The sequence below is a fragment of the Xenopus laevis genome, chromosome 1S, assembly GCF_017654675.1.
Source record: "Xenopus laevis strain J_2021 chromosome 1S, Xenopus_laevis_v10.1, whole genome shotgun sequence".
NCBI classification, from domain to species: domain Eukaryota; kingdom Metazoa; phylum Chordata; class Amphibia; order Anura; family Pipidae; genus Xenopus; species Xenopus laevis.
Window position 1 is genome coordinate 16,742,880 of NC_054372.1, and position 19,536 is coordinate 16,762,415.

The 19,536-nt window shown below is 39.8% G+C and overlaps 1 protein-coding gene across 1 annotated transcript in view; it reads right to left on the bottom strand.

Annotated features, from left to right (window-relative positions):
- The window catches only part of LOC121399270 (serine/threonine-protein kinase 32B-like), a 108,285-nt gene that overhangs the window by 71,771 nt on the left and 16,978 nt on the right, over positions 1-19,536 (bottom strand). Inside the window, exon 4 of the mRNA XM_041579402.1 lies at positions 746-919. Within this exon, the coding sequence (XP_041435336.1) occupies positions 746-919 (174 nt within the window). The remainder of the gene's footprint in view (positions 1-745; positions 920-19,536) is intronic.

The following is a 19,536-nucleotide window of genomic DNA, read 5'->3' on the forward strand; positions in this document are numbered from 1 at the left end:
TAGTTTTTAGTTATGTAAAAAATAAAACGGTCTCATGGGAGAAACATTCTGTTGGCTGTAACATCAGTGCTTTACAGATCTCCAGTTTGAATTTCTGAAGCTGTAATTTTAATCTGTTTTTCCCTGGGCATAAAGAAGCAAGCGTTTTTAAATAAAAAAGGATTAAACTGCAATCTTGAAAGATATGCGCATAACATTTCCCCATCCCCAGGTGCAAATGAATGCAACAAATTATCCTAAAATTATAATAAATGCCAGAATCAATTTCTTTAGAAAAACAAAAAAGGTTGCTTCCCTGTGCCGTCCTGGTTGTCCTGTAGAACTATATGGTGGTTATAAACTCACCTTTAGCAATGGGCGAATAAATTCACCAGGTGCAAATTTGTGGCGAATTTCCGCGTTTTGTTGCCGGCGAATAAATTTGCCGCCGTTAAAAAATGTTGGATGCGCATCAGAAAAGTCGCTCGCGTCAAAACCGTTGCGCGTCAACATTATTTGGACGCCCATTCGGACACGGGCATCAATATTGCTGCGGGCATCAAAATTTTCGCAGTTTGGCGAAAATTTTCGCCCATCGCTACTCACCTTCAGATGAAACTGAGTCACTGGAGCTACAATATAGCAGGCCCATTACATCTTTACTTTCATATATTTGTAAGCTAGCTACAGTATGAGCCGAGGAGGCTTCCAAAGGAAAAGGGTGATATGGTACAATAAGGAATATCCCATCTCACTAGCACCTTACCTGTGAATAATGTGATGTTGCTGTAGATAGTCCAGTGCAAAAGAAAGTTCACAGATGTAGAGTTTTACGGTCTCTTCGTTAAAATGCACATTCTGCTGCAAGTGGTAACGCAAATCTCCTCCCAGCAACAAGTCTACCACCATGAACATGTCTTCTTCATCTTGGAAGGAATACCTGCAAGGCAAAGTGAAGAGCTTTAAGTCACTTTGTTATATGAAGGAAGAGAGATGGAAGGGTTGGATTAAATTAAAAATTGAAAGAAAAGAAATGATGATGGAGGGAAGAAAAAATACAGATTCTCTTTCATGTCCATTGAAAAAGAATAATATAGCAGTCACAATAGCCAAGATGCACTATCCAGCTTTTGGCTTCTCTTAAAAAGGTCTACTCTGGCATCAGAAAATGCCTTGCCTTACATTAGGATGGACCCTAAACTATTATGTTCCTAAAGCAGAAATTAAATATGAGGGACTTTTTGCAGCCATCTTTGTTAAGTTACTGTCCCCAAACAAACTCTTTTATGTGTCCAATTTCCTAACATTCAGATTTTTTTTTTTCACAAATCGTATATATTTCTCTAAAAAAATCTTTTTTTTTTAATTTCTCTAAAATTCAAAACATCTTCAAGTAAAAGCATTCTTGTCCCCACAGAAGCCAATGGGAGCTGAGCTGATCCTGTTGGACCTTTTTTTTTTTTAAACATTCAGATTATCGGATACTTTTTTGCTTGCACTTGTCAGGAAAATTTTTTGGAGGGTTTAGAGATAATGGGGGCTTTCTCAGATCGCTCAGCACTTTTTTTCATTTGTATTTTTATATTTAAATATTTTAACTTTCTTGGCCTCAATATCTATTGTCCTTGACGTACACAATAAAATTCCTTTGGACTTATTTTTCAGAATTTGAATTTGTGTGATATTAGAGGGTTTTTATATAATTTGTTGTATTTAATTTGTTTATTCAGTTTTTTTTAGAACAAAAAATAAAATACAGGATGAAGCAATAAAGCAATAAATATTTTCTCATTACATAATGATATTCGACTCGGAAAGTAAATTTATATGTATACATAAACATATACATATGCATCATAGAAATGATAATAAAGAGAAGGACAAAACACAGAAGAAAAAAAAAGATATAATTATATAAATATTATATATATAATTATAAAAAATTTTATACAATTATTTTTACAGATTTGAATATTTGCACATTTATTAAAAATATTTGTTTTAAAAAATACTGATAAAAATGCAATACCTCTAATTTTTACTCTATTTCTTGCATTCAATGGGTCCCAAAATTGGGGCAATGGCTCCCATAGACTTCGACGTGCACTTGGTGGCTTTTACACGTCAAAATATTTACTTTTGAGCTTTATGAATATTTTGTGCATGATAAATATCGGTTTCTTAAAGCACACTTCTAACTCCAGAGTTTAGAGCAAACAGAGATTGTAGAAATTCAAACAAAGTTCAAAATCAGCCCCCAGTTTTCCTGCCTGTAATAAGGACTTTGACAAGGGGGAGCCATTTACTCCATAACAGGAATTCTTAGTCTACAGTGTGCATCAGTAGCCACACATCTGTACCAAATCTGATTAAAGTATGTCTCCAAGATTTTCTTTAATACAGTAAAAAGGCTATCTACAATAGACAAAAGTAATTAAATATGGTGTTTTGTTTTGGGTAGCCAAGGATGAGTAGAGTATAACAGTGCCTTATTAGCAGGCCCTCATGCAGCCATTATACAACAGTAACTTTCACTTTTAAGCTGTCAGGAAGTATGCACAGTATAAGTCTGGGCACAGTGACATCTACAGGCCATTTGTATAAACACCACATATGGTAATCCATTGATTGTAACCCAACATGACTCTCAAACTCTATCTGGTCCCGCAGTATTCTATGAAGTGTATAAGTTTGGAGCTTAAAGTGATACTTTCATGGGAAAAAACATTTTTTTCAAAATGAATCAGTTAATAGTGCTGCTCCAGCAGAAATTTGCGCTGAAATCCATTTCTCAAAAGAGCAAACAGATTTTTTTATATTCTATTTTGAAATCTGACATGGGGCTAGACATATTGTCAATTTCCCAGCTGCCCCAATTCATGTGACTTGTGCTCTGATAAACTTCAATCACTCTTTACTGCTGTACTGCAAGTAAGTTGGAGTGATATCACCCCCTCCCTTCCCCCCCCCAGCAGCCAAACAAAAGAACAATGGGAAGGTAACCAGATAGCAGCTTCCTAACACAAGATAACAGCTGCCTGGTAGATCTAAGAACAACACTCAATAGTAAAAACCCATGTCCCACTGAGACACATTCAGTTACATTGAGAAGGAAAAACAGCAGCCTGCCAGAAAGCATTTCTCTCCTAAAGTGCAGGCACAAGTCACATGACTGGGGGCAGCTGGGAAATTGACAAAATGTCTAGCCCCATGTCAGATTTCAAAATTGAATATAAAAAAATCTGTTTGCTCTTTTGAGAAATGGATTTCAGTGCAGAATTCTGCTGGAGTAGCACTATTAACTGATTCATTTTGAAAAAAAACATGTTTTCCGATGACAGGATCCCTTTAATGTAGGTCACTGGACATTTTGTTGGCTGAGGAGCACAGCAGACAGGTGCTAATGGAGCACTTCCAGGAGAAAAGCAGATGAGAACTGCCTCGGGGGATTGTACTGAGGCCCTTATGTTTGTCTGTGACTTTGCAGATGGTTTGAAGGGGAAATGATGTGTTATGGCTAGGGATGTAGCGAACGGCGGAAAAAATGTTCGCGAACATATTCGCGAACTTGCGTCAAAAATGCGCGGTTCGCGAACGTCGCGAACCCCATAGACTTCAATGGGAAGGCGAATTTTAAAAGCTAGAAAAGACATTTCTGGCCAGAAAAATGATTTTAAAGTTGTTTAAAGGGTGCAACGACCTGGACAGTGGCATGCCAGAGGGGGATCAAGGGCAAAAATGTATCTGAAAAATACATTGTTGACACAGCGCTGCGTTTTGTGCTGTAAAGGGCAGAAATCACACTACGTCACTCAGGTGATGTTTCTGGACACGGAATGTGAAAAAGCTCACACAGCTAGGTGGCACTTGGTTAAAGACTGGGCAAACAATGCCTGCAAGGGCAACGTATACAGTAGTGGATACGGAATATATTATTGCTGCTGTAAAAACATCACTCAGGTGATGTTTACGGACACGGAATTATTATTGTTATTTAGACAGAATGTGAAAAAGCTCACACAGCTAGGTGGCACTTGCATACCTCCCAACTGTCCCTCTTTTGACCACTCAACCCCCTGTCCCTCTTTTGTACTGGAAAGTCCCTCTTTTCTCTGCACTGAACAGCCAGAAAAAAAACAGTTTCTAACTTAATTAGCTTTTGGCAGAGAGCTCAGAACAGCTAACAGGTGCAAATAAGATACTTTGTAATAATTTTGACTCTGGTTGGTGCTGGTAGTGGTGAACTACTAGGAGGAGCAGCACACCAGTCCCTCTTTTCTCTGAACTGAACAGCCAGAAAAAAAACAGTTTCTAACTTAATTAGCTTTTGGCAGAGAGCTCAGAACAGCTAACAGGTGCAAATAAGATACTTTGTAACAATTTTGACTCTGGTTGGTGCTGGTGGTGGTGAACTACTAGGAGGAGCAGCACACCAGTCCCACTCCCCAACACAGCTAGACTAATAGCACTGGGCTCTTACAGTAGCAAAGTAAAAAAAACAAAAAAGAAAATAAAAGCAGTCCTTACAAGGACTATTGGGTTATTACAGCAGTCAGCAGATGAGATCAGAAGAGATCAGTGCCCACAGCAGCTACATACAGAGCACTGCAGTAGAAGGTAGATTACTAGCCAGCAAAGCTACCTAACCTAAAATGTCCCTCAAATCCCTGCAGAGTTCTGTCCCTACAATACAGAGCAGTATCAAGTAGATTACTAGCCAGCAAAGTTACTATCAACTGTCCCTCAAATCACTAAACAGCTCTCTCGCTACACTAGCTCTTCCAAGCACACACAGGCAGAATGAAAAAACGCTGCAGGGCTTCAGTTTATATATGGAAGGGGAGTGGTCCAGGGGGTGTGGGGGTGGTCCAGGAGGGAGAGCTTCCTGATTGGCTGCCATGTATCTGCTGGTCTGGGGTGAGAGGTCAAAAATAAGCGCCAGCTAAGGCGAACCCAAATTGGCGAACGTCGCGCGACGTTCGCGAACATTCGGCGGACGCGAACAGCCGATGTTCGCGCGAATTAGTTCACGGGCGAACAGTCCGCGACATCCCTAGTTATGGCACATGATAAGAAATCATCTGAAGCAACGCTGACATTTAAGGATTTGTATGTAAAATTACCAACCGGAATGAAGAAATCCCTGGCAGGTCAATGTGCAGAACACTGAAACTTGTATTCAAGAAATGTAGCTGAGTGTGAATAACTTTATCAAGTTATTAAAGAGATAATCAACTGATGAATGATGAGTAAATCCAAAACATAAAATGTGCTACAAGTCCTGAATCAATGTTTGAGCTGGACCTGGGGTTTTCCGGATAATGGATCTTTCCGTAATTTGGGAGGGGGGTCAGCAGCAACTGCTCGTCTGATTTGGAGTGCCGGCGTTAGTTGCGGACTAGGCTTGGCGGCCCAGTGCAGGACTGTCCGTGGCCCGGTTGTGGGCCGGGGCCCGGTGGTTGGGGACCCCTTCCCTATAGTGAATGGAACTGGGAAAGTTCTAGCAAGCTAATTCTAGCATGCACAATTCTTTGGAATGCCAAACAGTCAGACAGAGCTTTAGTTGCACAAAGCAAATACAGGATGTATGGGATCTGCTATCCAGAATGCTCAGGACCTGGGGTTTCCGGGCAACGGATCTTTCCGTAATTTGGATCTTCATACTTTAAACCTACTAGAAAATCATGTAAACAATAAATAAGCCCAATAGGCTGAGGTTGCTTCCAATAAGGATTAATTATATCTTAGTTGGGATCCAGTACAAGGTACTGTTTTATTAGTTCAGAGAAAAAGGGAATCATTTTTAAAAATTTTGATTATTTAGCTAAAATGGAGTCTACGGGAGACAACCTTTCCGTAATTTGGAGCTTTTCTGGATAAAGGGTTTCCGGATAATGGATCCCATACCTGTATGTTATGTTAAGAAAGTGGACTAATACACAAATCCATGCCTTGAAAAAGGAGTAATAATTATTATTATTTTTAGATTTATTTAACATCTAGAACAGCCGAGGTGCACATTATGGCTATTGTATTTCTAGTCCCCTTAAACTGGTCCTTTATGGAGTTTGTTGTATATATGGAGAAATACAAGAGGTTAGATAGGAAGAAGAGCAGCCATGGGTATGCTAGAATTGCGCATGGTGAGAGGGAGTCATGGGGTTCCAACTATTAAAGGAGAACTGAACCCTAAAATGAATATTGCTAAACATTCTGCATTTTATATACTGCACTTATTGCACCAGGCTAAAGTTTCAGCTTGTCAATAGCAGCAATGATCCAGGACTTCAAACTTGTCACAGGGGGTCACCATCTTGGAAAGTGTCTGTGACACTCACATGCTCAGTGGGCTCTGATTGGCTGTTGAGAAGCTAAGCTTAGGGCTCGTCACTAATTATACAGCAGAAAATGAGCTTCCCCTGTAATATAAGCTGATGCTACAGGTTTGCTGATTATTAAATTCTGATGCTAATTGCACTGGTTTCTGTGCTGCCATGTAGTAATTATCTGTATTAATTACTAATCAGCCTTATATTGTGACATTTCTATTCTATGTGTACTGTATATTGTGAGTGGCTCCCTAAGATCAGTAAGTGACAGCAGCACAGAGCATGTGCAGTGAATCAGCAGAAAAGAAGATGGGGAGCTACTGGGGCATCTTTGGGGACACAGATCTTTACTGCTAAAGGGCTGTGGTTGCCTTGGGCTGGTACAGAAGCCCCAAACATAATGTAAAACATTTATAGCTACTTTTTTAGTTAAGCTTTAGTTCTCATTTAAAGAGAATGGAAACCAGCAAAACAAATGAATGTAAATTTTTCCGTTTTCAAATGTGTAGTAGTTACAGTCCAAAACGAAATAAAGATACTCGAAAAGAAACAGCTTGTGATGTCGCTCTGCTCACAACTGACCAGCGACACATCAGATGACACATCAAATCTTGAACACTAGGGGGCACATTTACTATGGGTCAAATATCGAGGGTTAATTAACCCTCGATATTCGGCCATCAAAGTTAAATCCTTCGACTTCGAATATCGTTCGAACGAAGGAAAAATCGTTCGATCGAACGATTAAATCCTTCGAATCGAACGGTTCGAAGGATTTTAATCCATCGATCAAACGATTTTTCTTCGATCAGAAATTGCTAGGAAAGCCTATGGGAATATTCCCTATAGGCTAACATTGGTGCTCGGTAGGTTTTAGGTGGCGAAGTAGGTGGTCGAAGTTTTTTTTAAAGAGACAGTACTTCGACTATCGAATAGTCAAACGATTTTTAGTTCGAATTGTTCGATTCAAAGTCGTAGTCGAAGGACGAAGTAGCCAATTCGATGGTCGAAGTAGTCAAAAAAATACTTTGAAATTCGAAGTATTTTTCATTTTAATCCTTCACTCGAGCTAAGTAAATGTGCCCTAAGGTAAAACATTTCATGAAAATTGCAAAGCCACATAAAAGAGACATCTGAGCACTTTTACATTCAATTCTTTTGAAATTTTAAAATTTCTTCCATTTTGGCTCTTTGCTACATCATGTAAAGTGCATGTCAGGGAATTTGATCTGATTAAAGAAGAACGATAAATGAATTGATTAAACAGTATCTCAAAAATCGAACCCGGTGAATTGAATCTCCGAGTGCGATTTTTGAGATACTGTTTTATTAATTCATTTTTGGTTTAATTTTATCTCACTCACCGCTGGTGATTTACTGGCAAGGATGAATCTCACGCATGCGGGTGAGTGCAGAGCCGTCCATAGATTTATAAAGAATAGCTGACTAGTGATGGGCGAATTCGCCACCAGCGAATAAATTCGTGAAACGCCCGCGAAAATTAGCGGAAAAAATGGCGCCGGCGTCAAAAACGAGACTCTGGCGCCCATCACTAACTATGACTAGTTTGATTATCTCTGTCTCAATGACTCTGCGGGAAAGAGAGTACAATTGGTTGTCCCCGCCCAATCTGATATGTTATAAAGCCTTTTCGCGTATTCTGCACCGGCAGGTACATTTACATGCGCCACAACTGTATGCAATAAATTATACATTGTCTGATTTATAATCTATTATGTGTCTCATGAATCTTCTGATTTATAATGCATTAAGTGCCCAGTTCAGCTCACTGCTTTCTCATTTGATGCAACTCTCTAATACAAAACCTGTTCCTGTTTTTCCAATGGGATTTATGGCTAACGGGGGAAAAAAATCTTTACATTTAAGTCTAATTTTCAATTAAGAATACAAAATCTCTGGTCAACCCTCAGGTACTGAGCTAATCTATGTCCTTGTACTTACACTTGATGCAGGAATCAGTAGAATGGAACTTTGCAGCAGTAGGGAGGAGTGAAATAATGGGTTTCGATGAGAAAAAACACCCAAAAAAATTGACTTCAAAATGGCAAGTTTTTGGCCATTGAGTGAATTTTTGGTGAAACAAGCAAGATTTGCCCATCCCTATTTAGCAGCCTTGGCAGGGTTGGAGTGGGGGCCCAGGGCCCACCAGGGCTGATGTCTCAGGGGCCCCCCTCCAGCAACAACCTCTAACCATATTGAGTTACAGCTGATGTAGATAGATAAGGACTGGTGGGACACATAACCAAGGCCCACTCTCAGAGAGCAACAATAAATAACAATAAGCTTGGTTATTTGAATGGCTGCCCTGGTCAAAACTGCCTGCCTGGTTTTCCAAATTAGGAAAACTGGGCAGGATTCCCTATGATTGACACGGCGATCGCCCAATCCCCGATCAAAGTGTCATAGCCCCGCCCCTGGGGCAGTCTAAAAGGTGACAACCCTAACTGAAACGTTGACAAAAAATAATTCATAAGTCCCGTGAGTGCTCCGGTTTTTCCTGTGGATAGATAGATAGATAGATAGATAGATAGATAGGGACCCATAGGGTTAATGTGCCCCTATGGCTTTAACTCCCTACCCTTCCTCATTTCCCTAGTTGCTGGGCAAAAGCCCATGTACAGTATCTAGTTAACATATACATAACCCAGTTATTAGACAAGAGGTATAATGGCCACTTCCTACCACACTTCAATATAGTGCTTGGAAAGGGGTGGATTTTCCTCTTTGGCTGCTGGTGTCCTAACCATCTGGATGTTCTCATTGAGCCTGGGTACACCAAGGCCCAGTAAAGACATTGCCCTAAAGGGACCAGCATCTCTAGAGAGACAAGTTGGGGAGCAGGGACCCAGTGAAAGAGACCAGCTAGAAACAGTATTGGATCTTTTATAGACTCTCTAGGAGAGTAAGACAGTGAGGAAAGAGAGAAAGAGCAGTTTTGTGCTCCATCAAGGATATGTAGCAGGGAGTAGCTTCCCAAAGCTCTTAGATTGCCTTTAGTGAAGGGACCACAGTGGATAGGCTTTAGGTTCTCCTCCCTGCTGGGTGGGATCTGAACCACTTCAAGGTATATCTGGCTGGAGGTCTGACTTACTGTTTGACTATATCCAGAAGGGAGTCACATTCAGCTTTTTCATCCAACTGTCCTAGCCTGCTGATGTTAATCTGCATATGCCTCAATGCTTTGTAAATCACCCCGTGGATCATTAATCCTTTGTTTTACTGCAAGAACCTCCTGGCATCCATTCTTCTACATGTTTATTGCACAGTAGCCCGTGGGAGTTGTAGTTGCACTACACCACACCTTTATTCTTCCACTTAGCCAATGCCCTGCTTTAAGTGTTAGAGTCACATGTAACCCATGCTCTAATCACTAGCTGGACATTAACCCCATTTGGTCTGAATAGGCCAAAATAGTGTTACATATATATTATATATATATATATATGTATAAAATCAAATAAAGACTGATCGTGATTTAGAGAAATTATTCTGGATTTCAGTCTTTTTTATTAACTGTAGTATTATTGCATTATCCTGTTTATGTTTGAGATTAACATGCTTTATCCTGGGTTCTCATATATTCAGCACACTGTAATTACAAGATATGATAGGAAAGGAAAAACGTATCCTCATTGAATTTAATAAGCACATAATAATAAGTTTATGAAAAGAGAGAACGGATTCTGTTCATGTTTCTTTCTCTCAGTCAAATCCGTGTTGGAATAGAATGTGCTTGTAATTATGTGAAAGTACCAGTCAAGTAAAGCTCTGATATATTCAGTTTCTCTCTCTCGGGTTCTTAGAAAGCAGTCTCAGGTACGACACAGACGCCTGGTGGTTATTATTCCCCCAATTTAAAAATGTAAATCGTACGCTGGCAAAGAAGAAATCAGCATTATACATTCATAATGGGGCGACCTCTGTCACAGACGGTGCTCCTCTTTAGTTGTGACTTATGAATGCACTTATATGACAAGAGGCAGAAGCCATGAAAATACTGGAGCTCTACTGTCAGTAATTGAAACTGGCGTGTTCTACAGCAACCAGTCTGGGTTATGCCTGTTTTTTTAAAAAAGATCTTTGAGGGGATTAAGCTTTTCAGCGCTTGATGGATTTGCATGAAGAATAAAAGAGAAATATTAAGATTTCATGATGTATTTTTGCAGGAAATACTAAAGACAATGATGTTCTGGTTAAAGTGCTTTTTGGATTAAATAAGTGAAGGACAATTTTGGCTGTGATAAAGGTATTATTTTTTGCAGCACAGATTGGTTGTTCATAGGACAGATTCTGTAATGAAGCAGAGTGAAAATATTCCCTCAGATGCCACTTTTGGAGGGATGCCATAAAGCCGTCTTTGGCTTTGCTTAACTTTAAGGGGCCCATTTACTTGGCTCGAGTGAAGGAATAGAGGAAAAAAACTTCGGATTTCGAATGGTTTTTTTGGCTACTTCGACCATCGAATGGGCTACTTCGACCTTCGACTTCGATTCGAACGATTCGAACTAAAAATCGTTCGACTATTCGATAGTCGAAGTACTGTCTCTTTAAGAAAAAACTTCGACCCCCCTAGTTCGCCACCTAAAAGCTACCAGAGTCAATGTTAGCCTATGGGAAAGGTCCCCATAGGCTTTGGTAGCTTTTTTGGTCGAAGAAAAATCGTTCGATCGATGAATTAAAATCCTTCGAATCGTTCGATCAAACTATTTGCGCTAAATCGTTTGATCGATCAAACTATTTGAGCTAAATCCTTCGACTTCGATGTTCGAAGTCGAAGGATTTAACTTCGATGGTCGAATATCGAGGGTTAATTAACCCTCGATATTCGACCCTTTGTAAATCTGCCCCTAGGAGTGCAGGTACAGGACCTGTTATCCAGAATACCCGGGACCTGGGGTTTTCCAGATAAGTGATCTTTCTGTAATTTGCATCTTCATGCCTTAAGTCTACTAGATCATGTAAATATGAAATAAACGCAAGAGGCTGGTTTTGCTTCCAATAAGGATTAATTATATCTTAGTTGGGATCAAGTACAAGCTACTGTTTTATTATTACACAGAAAAAGGAAATCATTTTTTTGAATGCAGTCTATGGGAGAGGATTTTCCCATAATATGGAGCTTTCTGGATAATGGGTTTCCAGATAACGGATCCCATACCTGCACACCTTTTCAAAACCAGAAATTCAGCTCTTTTAGTGTAAAGAGTACAAAAGAAGTAAATGTGGGATCAAGGTAACAAGGGCAAGTGGCAACAGGTCCCCAGGAGCCCCCGGTGCTCAATTCTTTGCTCTTTATGGGCATTAGTGATGGGCGAATAAATTTGACTGTCACTAATTCGCGCGAATTTTGCATTTCGCCACCAACGAATAAATTCATGAATCTCCTGCAAAAATTTGCCGGCGTCAAAAATTTTTTGATGCGCTTTCGAAAACCCGCTCACATCAAAATCGTCGCGCGTAAACACTATTTGGACGCCCATTGACTTTAACATCAGTGTCAAAATTGACGCGAGCGACTTTTCTGCAATTTTCGAGTTTCACGATATTTCATGAAATTCACCCATCACAAATGGGCATCACTATATTAGTTATTAGTGGTTACCAAGTGCCAATCCCAGGTGAAAAGTACACTTAAAATCCTGAGCGAACTGTGGACCTCATTCCATAAATGTATCCATTGATGGATCCCATGATGGATCCCAAGAGTGGGGTTTTTTTTCTCTGTAGAAAAAATTTAGGACAAAAAAATTATAGTAATGGTAGTTACAGGTATAGCATCCGGAAACCCGTTATGCAGAAAGCTCTGAATTACAGATTGGTCGTCTCCCATAGACTCTGTTATAATCTAATAATTCACATTTTTTAAAATGATTTCTGTTTTTTCTGTAGTTATGAAACAGTAGCTTGTACTTGATCCCAACTAGGATATAATTAATCCTTATTGGAAGCAGAACCAGCCTATTGGGTTTAATTATTGTTTAAATGATTTTCTAGTAGACTTAAGGTATGAAGATCCAAATTACGGAAAACCTCAGGTCTACTTTTTTCCACCAAGAAAATGGCAAAAAAAACCAACCCATTGACTCCAATGCTTTTTGGGTGAAAAAAAGCGCCCATTGATTTCAAAGCATTTGACACAAGGAAAAACATAGAGAAAAAAATGGCCATAGACTCCAATGCATTTGGAGATATTTTATTAAAATTTGCCATTTTGGTGAAGTATGCAGATACACAGGCTAAGGCACAGCTCTATTTGGCTGCGGACCAGGCAGACTCAACACATTTATAAAGTGTAACTATTTTTCCTACAGTTGTTATATATCTTATGGTGTGAGTTCCTCAACCTAACTTTTTCTCTTTCTAACTACAACCAATTCACTGATGCTGTGAGTCACTGGAAGATTTCTCCTGCTTTAACTGGCTGATACCAACATGAGACAGAAATTTGTAATTCTCTACTGATACACAACATGTTTGGGTTGTTTACAGTGAAGACTTGTTTGGTTGAGAAAACACACCAATTACAATCTGCAGGTTTACGATAATAGATCATTTGTAAAGCTTGGTTTTCTAATCAGGGATCTTTCCATAAATCTCCATGCCTTAAATTTACTAAAAATCTTTTATAAATGAATTGTTTTGCCTCCAGTTATGATTGATTTTATCTTAGTTGGATCAAGTACAAGGTTCTGCTTTATTCTCACAGAGAAAAAGGAAATTATTTTTAAATAATAATAATAATAATAATTTTGAGCTTTCTGGATAATGGGTTCCAGGAACAGGGATCATCTACCTGTATCTCAAAATGCATGAAATATTTAGGGGCAAATTCATCAAGGGTCGAATTTAGAGGGGTTAAATCCCTCGAAGTTCGACTGGGGAATAGAATCGAATAGAATCGAATAGACAATTCGGGCGAATTTACACGCTGGCGAATAGTCGAATTGGCGAATATTCGCCAGGCGAATAGGCGCTCGATCGAATATTCACTCGAAGGATTTTCATTCGATCGAATGCCTTTTTATTCGATCAAAAACTTGGAAAACAAGCCTATGGGACTTTCCCATAGGCTTTTAAAGCAGTTCGGTAGGTTTTAGGTGGCGAAGTAGGCAGTCGAAGTATTTTTAAAAGAGACAGTACTTCGACTATCGAATGGGCGAATAGTCGCAGCGTTTTTGCGCTCGATCCAGTACTTCGACTATCGAATGGCAAATAGTTGCAGCGTTTTTGCGCTCGATCTATTCGAATCATTCTACTCAGGCGAATTTACGCCAATTCGATAGTCGAGGAGCACAAAAATTCGAAGTTTTTTTACTTCGAATCCTTCACTCGAAGTTAGTGAATCGGCCCCAAAATGTATTTGTGAAAAAGATATACAGGTGTGGAACCTATTATCCAGAATGCTTGGAATCTGGGGTTTTCTGGATAATGGATCTTTCTGTAATTTGAATCTTCATACCTTAAGTCCACTAGAAAATCATGTAAACATTAAGGGGCATTTTTATCAAAGGTCGAGGTGAATTTTCGAATGAAAAAAAATTTGAATTTCGAGCTATACTTCGACTAGGGAATAGTCCGAATTCCATTCGAATTGGCAAAAAAATAGAAAATTCGAATATCGAAATTTATCATGTACTGTCTCTTTAAAAATTCGACTTCGACCATTCGCCATCTAAAACCTGCCGAATTGCTGTTTTAACCTATGGGGGACCTCCTAGAACCTATTTGGAGTCAATTGGTGGACTTTGAAAAATCAACGTTTTTTAGGGGAAAAACTTTGAACCGAATTCGATGGAATACGCTATTAATTAGATTTGAACAATTTGAATTTGGCCGAATACGGACCTATTCGATCGAAAACGGACCTATTCTACAAAAAAACTTTGACTTAATTTCAGTTGGTCTTTTTGAATTCGAATTTCGACGTTTTTTCAATTTGAAATTCGACCGTTGATAAATACGCCCCTAAGAATTCGAATTCGACTATTTACCATGTAAAACCTGCCGAATTGATGTTTTAGCCTATGGGGGACCTCCTACAATCAATTTGAGGTCATATGGTTGACTTTTTGAAAAAAAAAATGTTATTTATTTTTTTGAAAAAAAACCCCAGTTGTTTTGGGTGAAAAGCCTTGAATCAAATTAGATCGAATTTGATTTGAATCTGATTCGAATTTGCAGCTCGATCCTATTCACCCTTTGTAAAAATGTAGATTTTTTTTTTTTTAATAAATTTCGATTGTTTTTTTCGAATTTCGAGTTTATGGGAGTTCATGGGAGTTTTTAGAAACTCCCATAAACTCGAAATTCAACCCTTGATAAATCTGCCCCTAAATAAACCCAATACACTGATTTTACTTTCAATAAGGATTAATTAAATCTTAGATGCCTTTCCATAATGGCCTTTCCATAATTCAAAGCTTTCTGGATAATGGGTTTCCAGATATCAGATTCCATACCTGTATTAAGCATATACAACTAATAATTTCCCCTTAAGCACAAATAGGATACAGAATGAAACCAACATCGTTCTTTTTTTAACTTTGTTGCTTTCCTTTCCACTAAAAACAGATAGCGGCAAAGTGGTTGGGGGTGTAAGAACAGATTAAGGAAATATAAATTGCTGAAGCTGTGATTCTAAAGGGATATTATATTTACCCCATGCAGTTAGTCCTTATCACACCTGGATTTTCTAGAACTGCAGTTTCTGATTTCGATTGATATTTTTTTCCCGCTGGGAGATTACACAGTACGTCTGTTCTCCGTATCTGCAGAGTTATATAGCAAGTGATCCTCTGTGCAAAGTGAGAGCAACCCAATATTATATCAAATATAACCTCGAATTCGCGCCTGGTGAATTTATTATCCCATCACTAGTGTTCACGCATCTTTCGGTGCTTTCTAAACAAAGCTGCACTCAGCTTATTGTGTTTGGTGGAGCTGAAGAATTTCCCAAAAAATCCCAGAGAAAACAAAACTCCTAACAGTATCTTTTTTTTATTATCAGATTTTCTTTATTGCATTTTAAACATCCAGTTATATAGAAAGGAAAGAGAGAGAGTCAAGAGAGATAGAACCTCGGGGTAAACCGAGGAAAAGGAAAAGAGTAAAGAAGAGATGGGCATGTCTAATTGGGCATCCCACTGCGGGCAAAAGTGCATTAGTCAGTTTCTGTCTGTATATATCGATAGGCCTCGTTCTCGTTTCCCATGTTGCCTTTAGCAGAGAAAAGGTAGCTGACATTCAAACATTCTGGCCCACCCCCAACCAGGCATGCCATATCTTCCCGAATTTCCCTGGCCAGCCTCTTGCCATATATGTCAACTTTTGACTGGGAAGAACATTGTCGATCAGTTTTTTCCAGAAGTTTAAAGTCGGAGGTGCCGTTGCTTTCCAAGTCATTAGGATCGCTTTTTGGCGAAGTGTAATAGCTGCAAAAGGCAAATCCGTTGGCTGGTGCTCAAAGCTAGACCTTCAGTTATTCCCAGTAAGCAAAGTTCGGGGGAACATACATTGGGGAGTCCAAGCTTATTCTCTGCATACTACATGATTTCAGCCCAGAATCTCCGTATTTCAGGACAGTCCCAAAAAACATGGCTATAAGTACCTTGAGCACTGTTACACTTGGGGCATACATCAGGACAGCCAGGATAAATCTGGGCCAGTCTGTGAGGCGTCAGGTATAGTGATGGGCGAATTTGCGGCGAATTTGCGTGTTTCGCCGCCAGCGAAAAAATTCGCAAAACGCCCGCGAAAATTCGCTGCAAAAATTCGCCGGCGTCGAAAAAACGGACGCCGGCGCCAAAAACGGGCGCCGGCGTCGAAAACACTGGCGCCGGCATCAAAAACGGGCGCCGGCTTCCAAAACGAGACGCCGGCGCCGTTTCGCGAATTTTTCGTCTAAGCGAAACGGCGCAAATTCGCCCATCACTAGTCAGGTATACGCGATTAAGAAACTTTGTGTGTATGTACCTATCACTACTAGAGATGTTAGTCTCAGGAATTTGACATAAAATTTCCTTCCAGTCTCCTTCGTTTAACTGGGGAAACTCAGGCTGCCATTTCCGGCAGAAATGTTGGAGCGGATCAAAGTCATCCCGCAGGAGAAGGGCATAGAACCAACTAAGTGACCTTACCAGTTCAGGGCGTCTCAAATATTTTTCTAAAGTAGTCTTCACTACCACTGGGGCTCTCTCTGGAAACTGAGCTGAAAATGCATGACGTAATTGCAAATATCGAAAGAGCATGTGATTTTGTAGGTCAAAGTCTTCCTTCAACTGTGCAAATTGTTTTATCTCCCCAGACCCAACCACATCCCCCAAAAATGTAATCCCTGCCGCTGCCCAGGTGGCAGCATCAGGCAAATGCCTTAATTGCATCAAAGTGTCATTCCCCCACAGAGGGGACCACTTGGACCACTGATTTTTCTTACGGCAAGGAGACACAACCACTCTCTGGAAGATTGTACATACCGTCTTCATACATGGTGTAAGAACATATATCGAGGCTATTCCCCTATGTAACTAGTTGGCCAAAGCCTCGAATGAGGAGAGTATCCCTGCCTCAAGAATCACCGCCTGGTTGTTTGGATTGGGGTTCAGCCACCACCAGGCATATACCAGCTGGCTTGCATAAAAGTACAGTAGGAAATTAGGAAGAGCCAATCCTCCTCTGTTTGCTGAAGCCTGGAGAGTCTGCCACCCAATCCCCAATCCCAAAGCCACGTACTATGGCGTCTAAGTCCCTTAACCAGTTCCTGGGGGGTATAATTGGAGAGTTATGAAAGGCATAAAGGAATTTTGTTAGAAAACCCATTTTCAATATATTAATGCGTCCAGGTAGCGATAAAGGTAGATTTGCCCAATTATGCACTTTAAGTTTGAGAAATCTAATGAGAGGGTCTAAGTTAAGATCCACATATTTTTTTTGCATCTTTGTGTATTATTATCCCAAGGTATCTGAAACTATCCATCCATTGTAATAGGGGGCCATGTAGAACGTCTCGTTGGGCTCCAGCATCAATGGGGAAAACTAGAGATTTGCCCCAATTAACCCGGAGAGTCCATTTGGGTCCGCCAGATAGACAAGCATGTCATCCGCGTAGAGTGAACGTTTTTCTTCCCACCTCTGCATCTGTAGCCCTTTAATTTGAGGGTTTGTTCTCATTTTAATGGCTAGGGATTCAATCGCGAGGGCAAAGAGAAGGGGCGACAACGGGCACCCTTGTCTCGTCCCTCTAGCCAAGGGGATCTCACCAGATAGACCCGAGTTCACCCGTATTCTAGCCCTAGGGGAATCATATAAGGCCTTAACCCACGCTATAAAGTTGTTACCTATAGCATCCTAAAAGTATCTTTAAATGTTCTACTGGTCAGCCACATTTTTGTGCAGACTGAGGGGCAGATTTATCAACATTAGAATTTGCTTTTCAAATTTAAATTGAAAAAAAAAACTTTAAAAAATTCAAAGTCTTAAATGGGCATTTAAAAATTCTAATCTCAAAAATGTAATCGCATACAAGTGTCATACAGGTGTCAAAAAAAAACAGCTCAAATGCAGCGCCGTCACATTCCACTCTTCATTCTCAATGAGTCTCCTAAATTTTGAATGAGTCTTGAAAACCCAAATTGAAAAGTGGCTTTCACAGGCTTTTAGATGCTGAATTTTATAAGTCAGGTATCCTGTAGTAATGAGCAATTTCTCCAGAAATTCACGAATTATTCGCAAAGCGAACCACTGCAGATTCGCTAGATCACTAGTATCCAGTTAATTTTTGCTCCTAGTAAATATAAAAAATTCAAATTTTTCAGATTGTCTTAAATTAATTTTGAAACTTTGAATTCATGTTGCTTTTCCTTAGAAAACTGACCCAACAGATAAACACATTTAGAGCATGTTCATCCCTTACTATTATTATCACGACAAAACATTTAATTTGCATTTAATTACTGCATATGAACCTAGGCTATCATACCTTTGGATACTAATCTCACCAAACAGCCTCCTGCCGGCTACAAATCGATCGATCGAAATCGCCGGTGGGATGGCACTCAGAGCGATTCGGTTTCCAAAGTTGCCCGAAGTTTCCTCGAGAGGCAACTTCGGGCGACTTCAGAAAACGAAGCACACCGATTGCCATCCCGCTGGCGATTTACATTCTAGCCGGCTGGAGACAGTTCGGGGAGATAAGTCACCCCGAAGAAGAGGAGATTTATTGCTGGGCGACTAATTTCCACAAATCTGAGCTTGTGTCTCTGCTCTATGTGGTGTTTATACAAATGGCCTGTAGATGTCACTGTGCCCAGACTTATACTGTGCATACTTCCTGACAGCTTAAAAGTGAAAGTTACTGTTGTGTAATGGCTGCATGATTCTGCTAATAAAGTACTGTTATACTCTGCTCATCCTCGGCTACCCAAAACACAACACCCTAAATAGTCACTCCTGGAACCTAAATTCCAATCTCTTGGAATAGGTGAATTGAGAAAACGCACATTTAATAGTTAAGTGAGTCCCTTTAGTCTTCCACTCTAAGGCTAGGGCTATTAATCGGCTTTGTCATTGTCCAGAGCTTTGTTTCTCAACATGGAACAATGTTAGCCTATATCACATGTTTATATGTGTATCAAAAAGAACATGCTTTTAAGGAAAAGCAGAGCTCAGATGCCTACACACTCCATCAAATGACTCAAAGGAATGTAGAGTAAATATACTGCATTAACTGCCAGCAAATACACCCACTTTCATACAGAAATACATTGAGGTTCTTGATTATCATGACTGGCCAAGGATATAAAGACACAGAAATCACTTTCCTTTTTTGATCTTCAGCCAATAATGGTAGTGAGTCCATGTTATTAAAACACTTGGCCTGTGTGACCTTAATTAAGGCAAGTTCTATCCCAGCCATTTCCCTTTGACTTACTGCCATGCTTTATTACATTGATTGTGATAAGAGAACCATATAAAATGTTTATTTTACAATGATATACATATAGGAGCAAGGAGTAGCAGTAATGTTTCTCATCCACTCGCCAGAAAGATTTGTGTAACTGCCCCATGGGCCTCTAGAACACCAGCCCCTGTTTCTGGAATCCACAACTATCATGCAGGATAAGCAGCAGAAGTTTGACAATAAATTCAGCCTTTTCTCCCTGTAGCACTTGTATGTAATTCTGAAGACAAGGTCCTTCCACTTTTAATACAC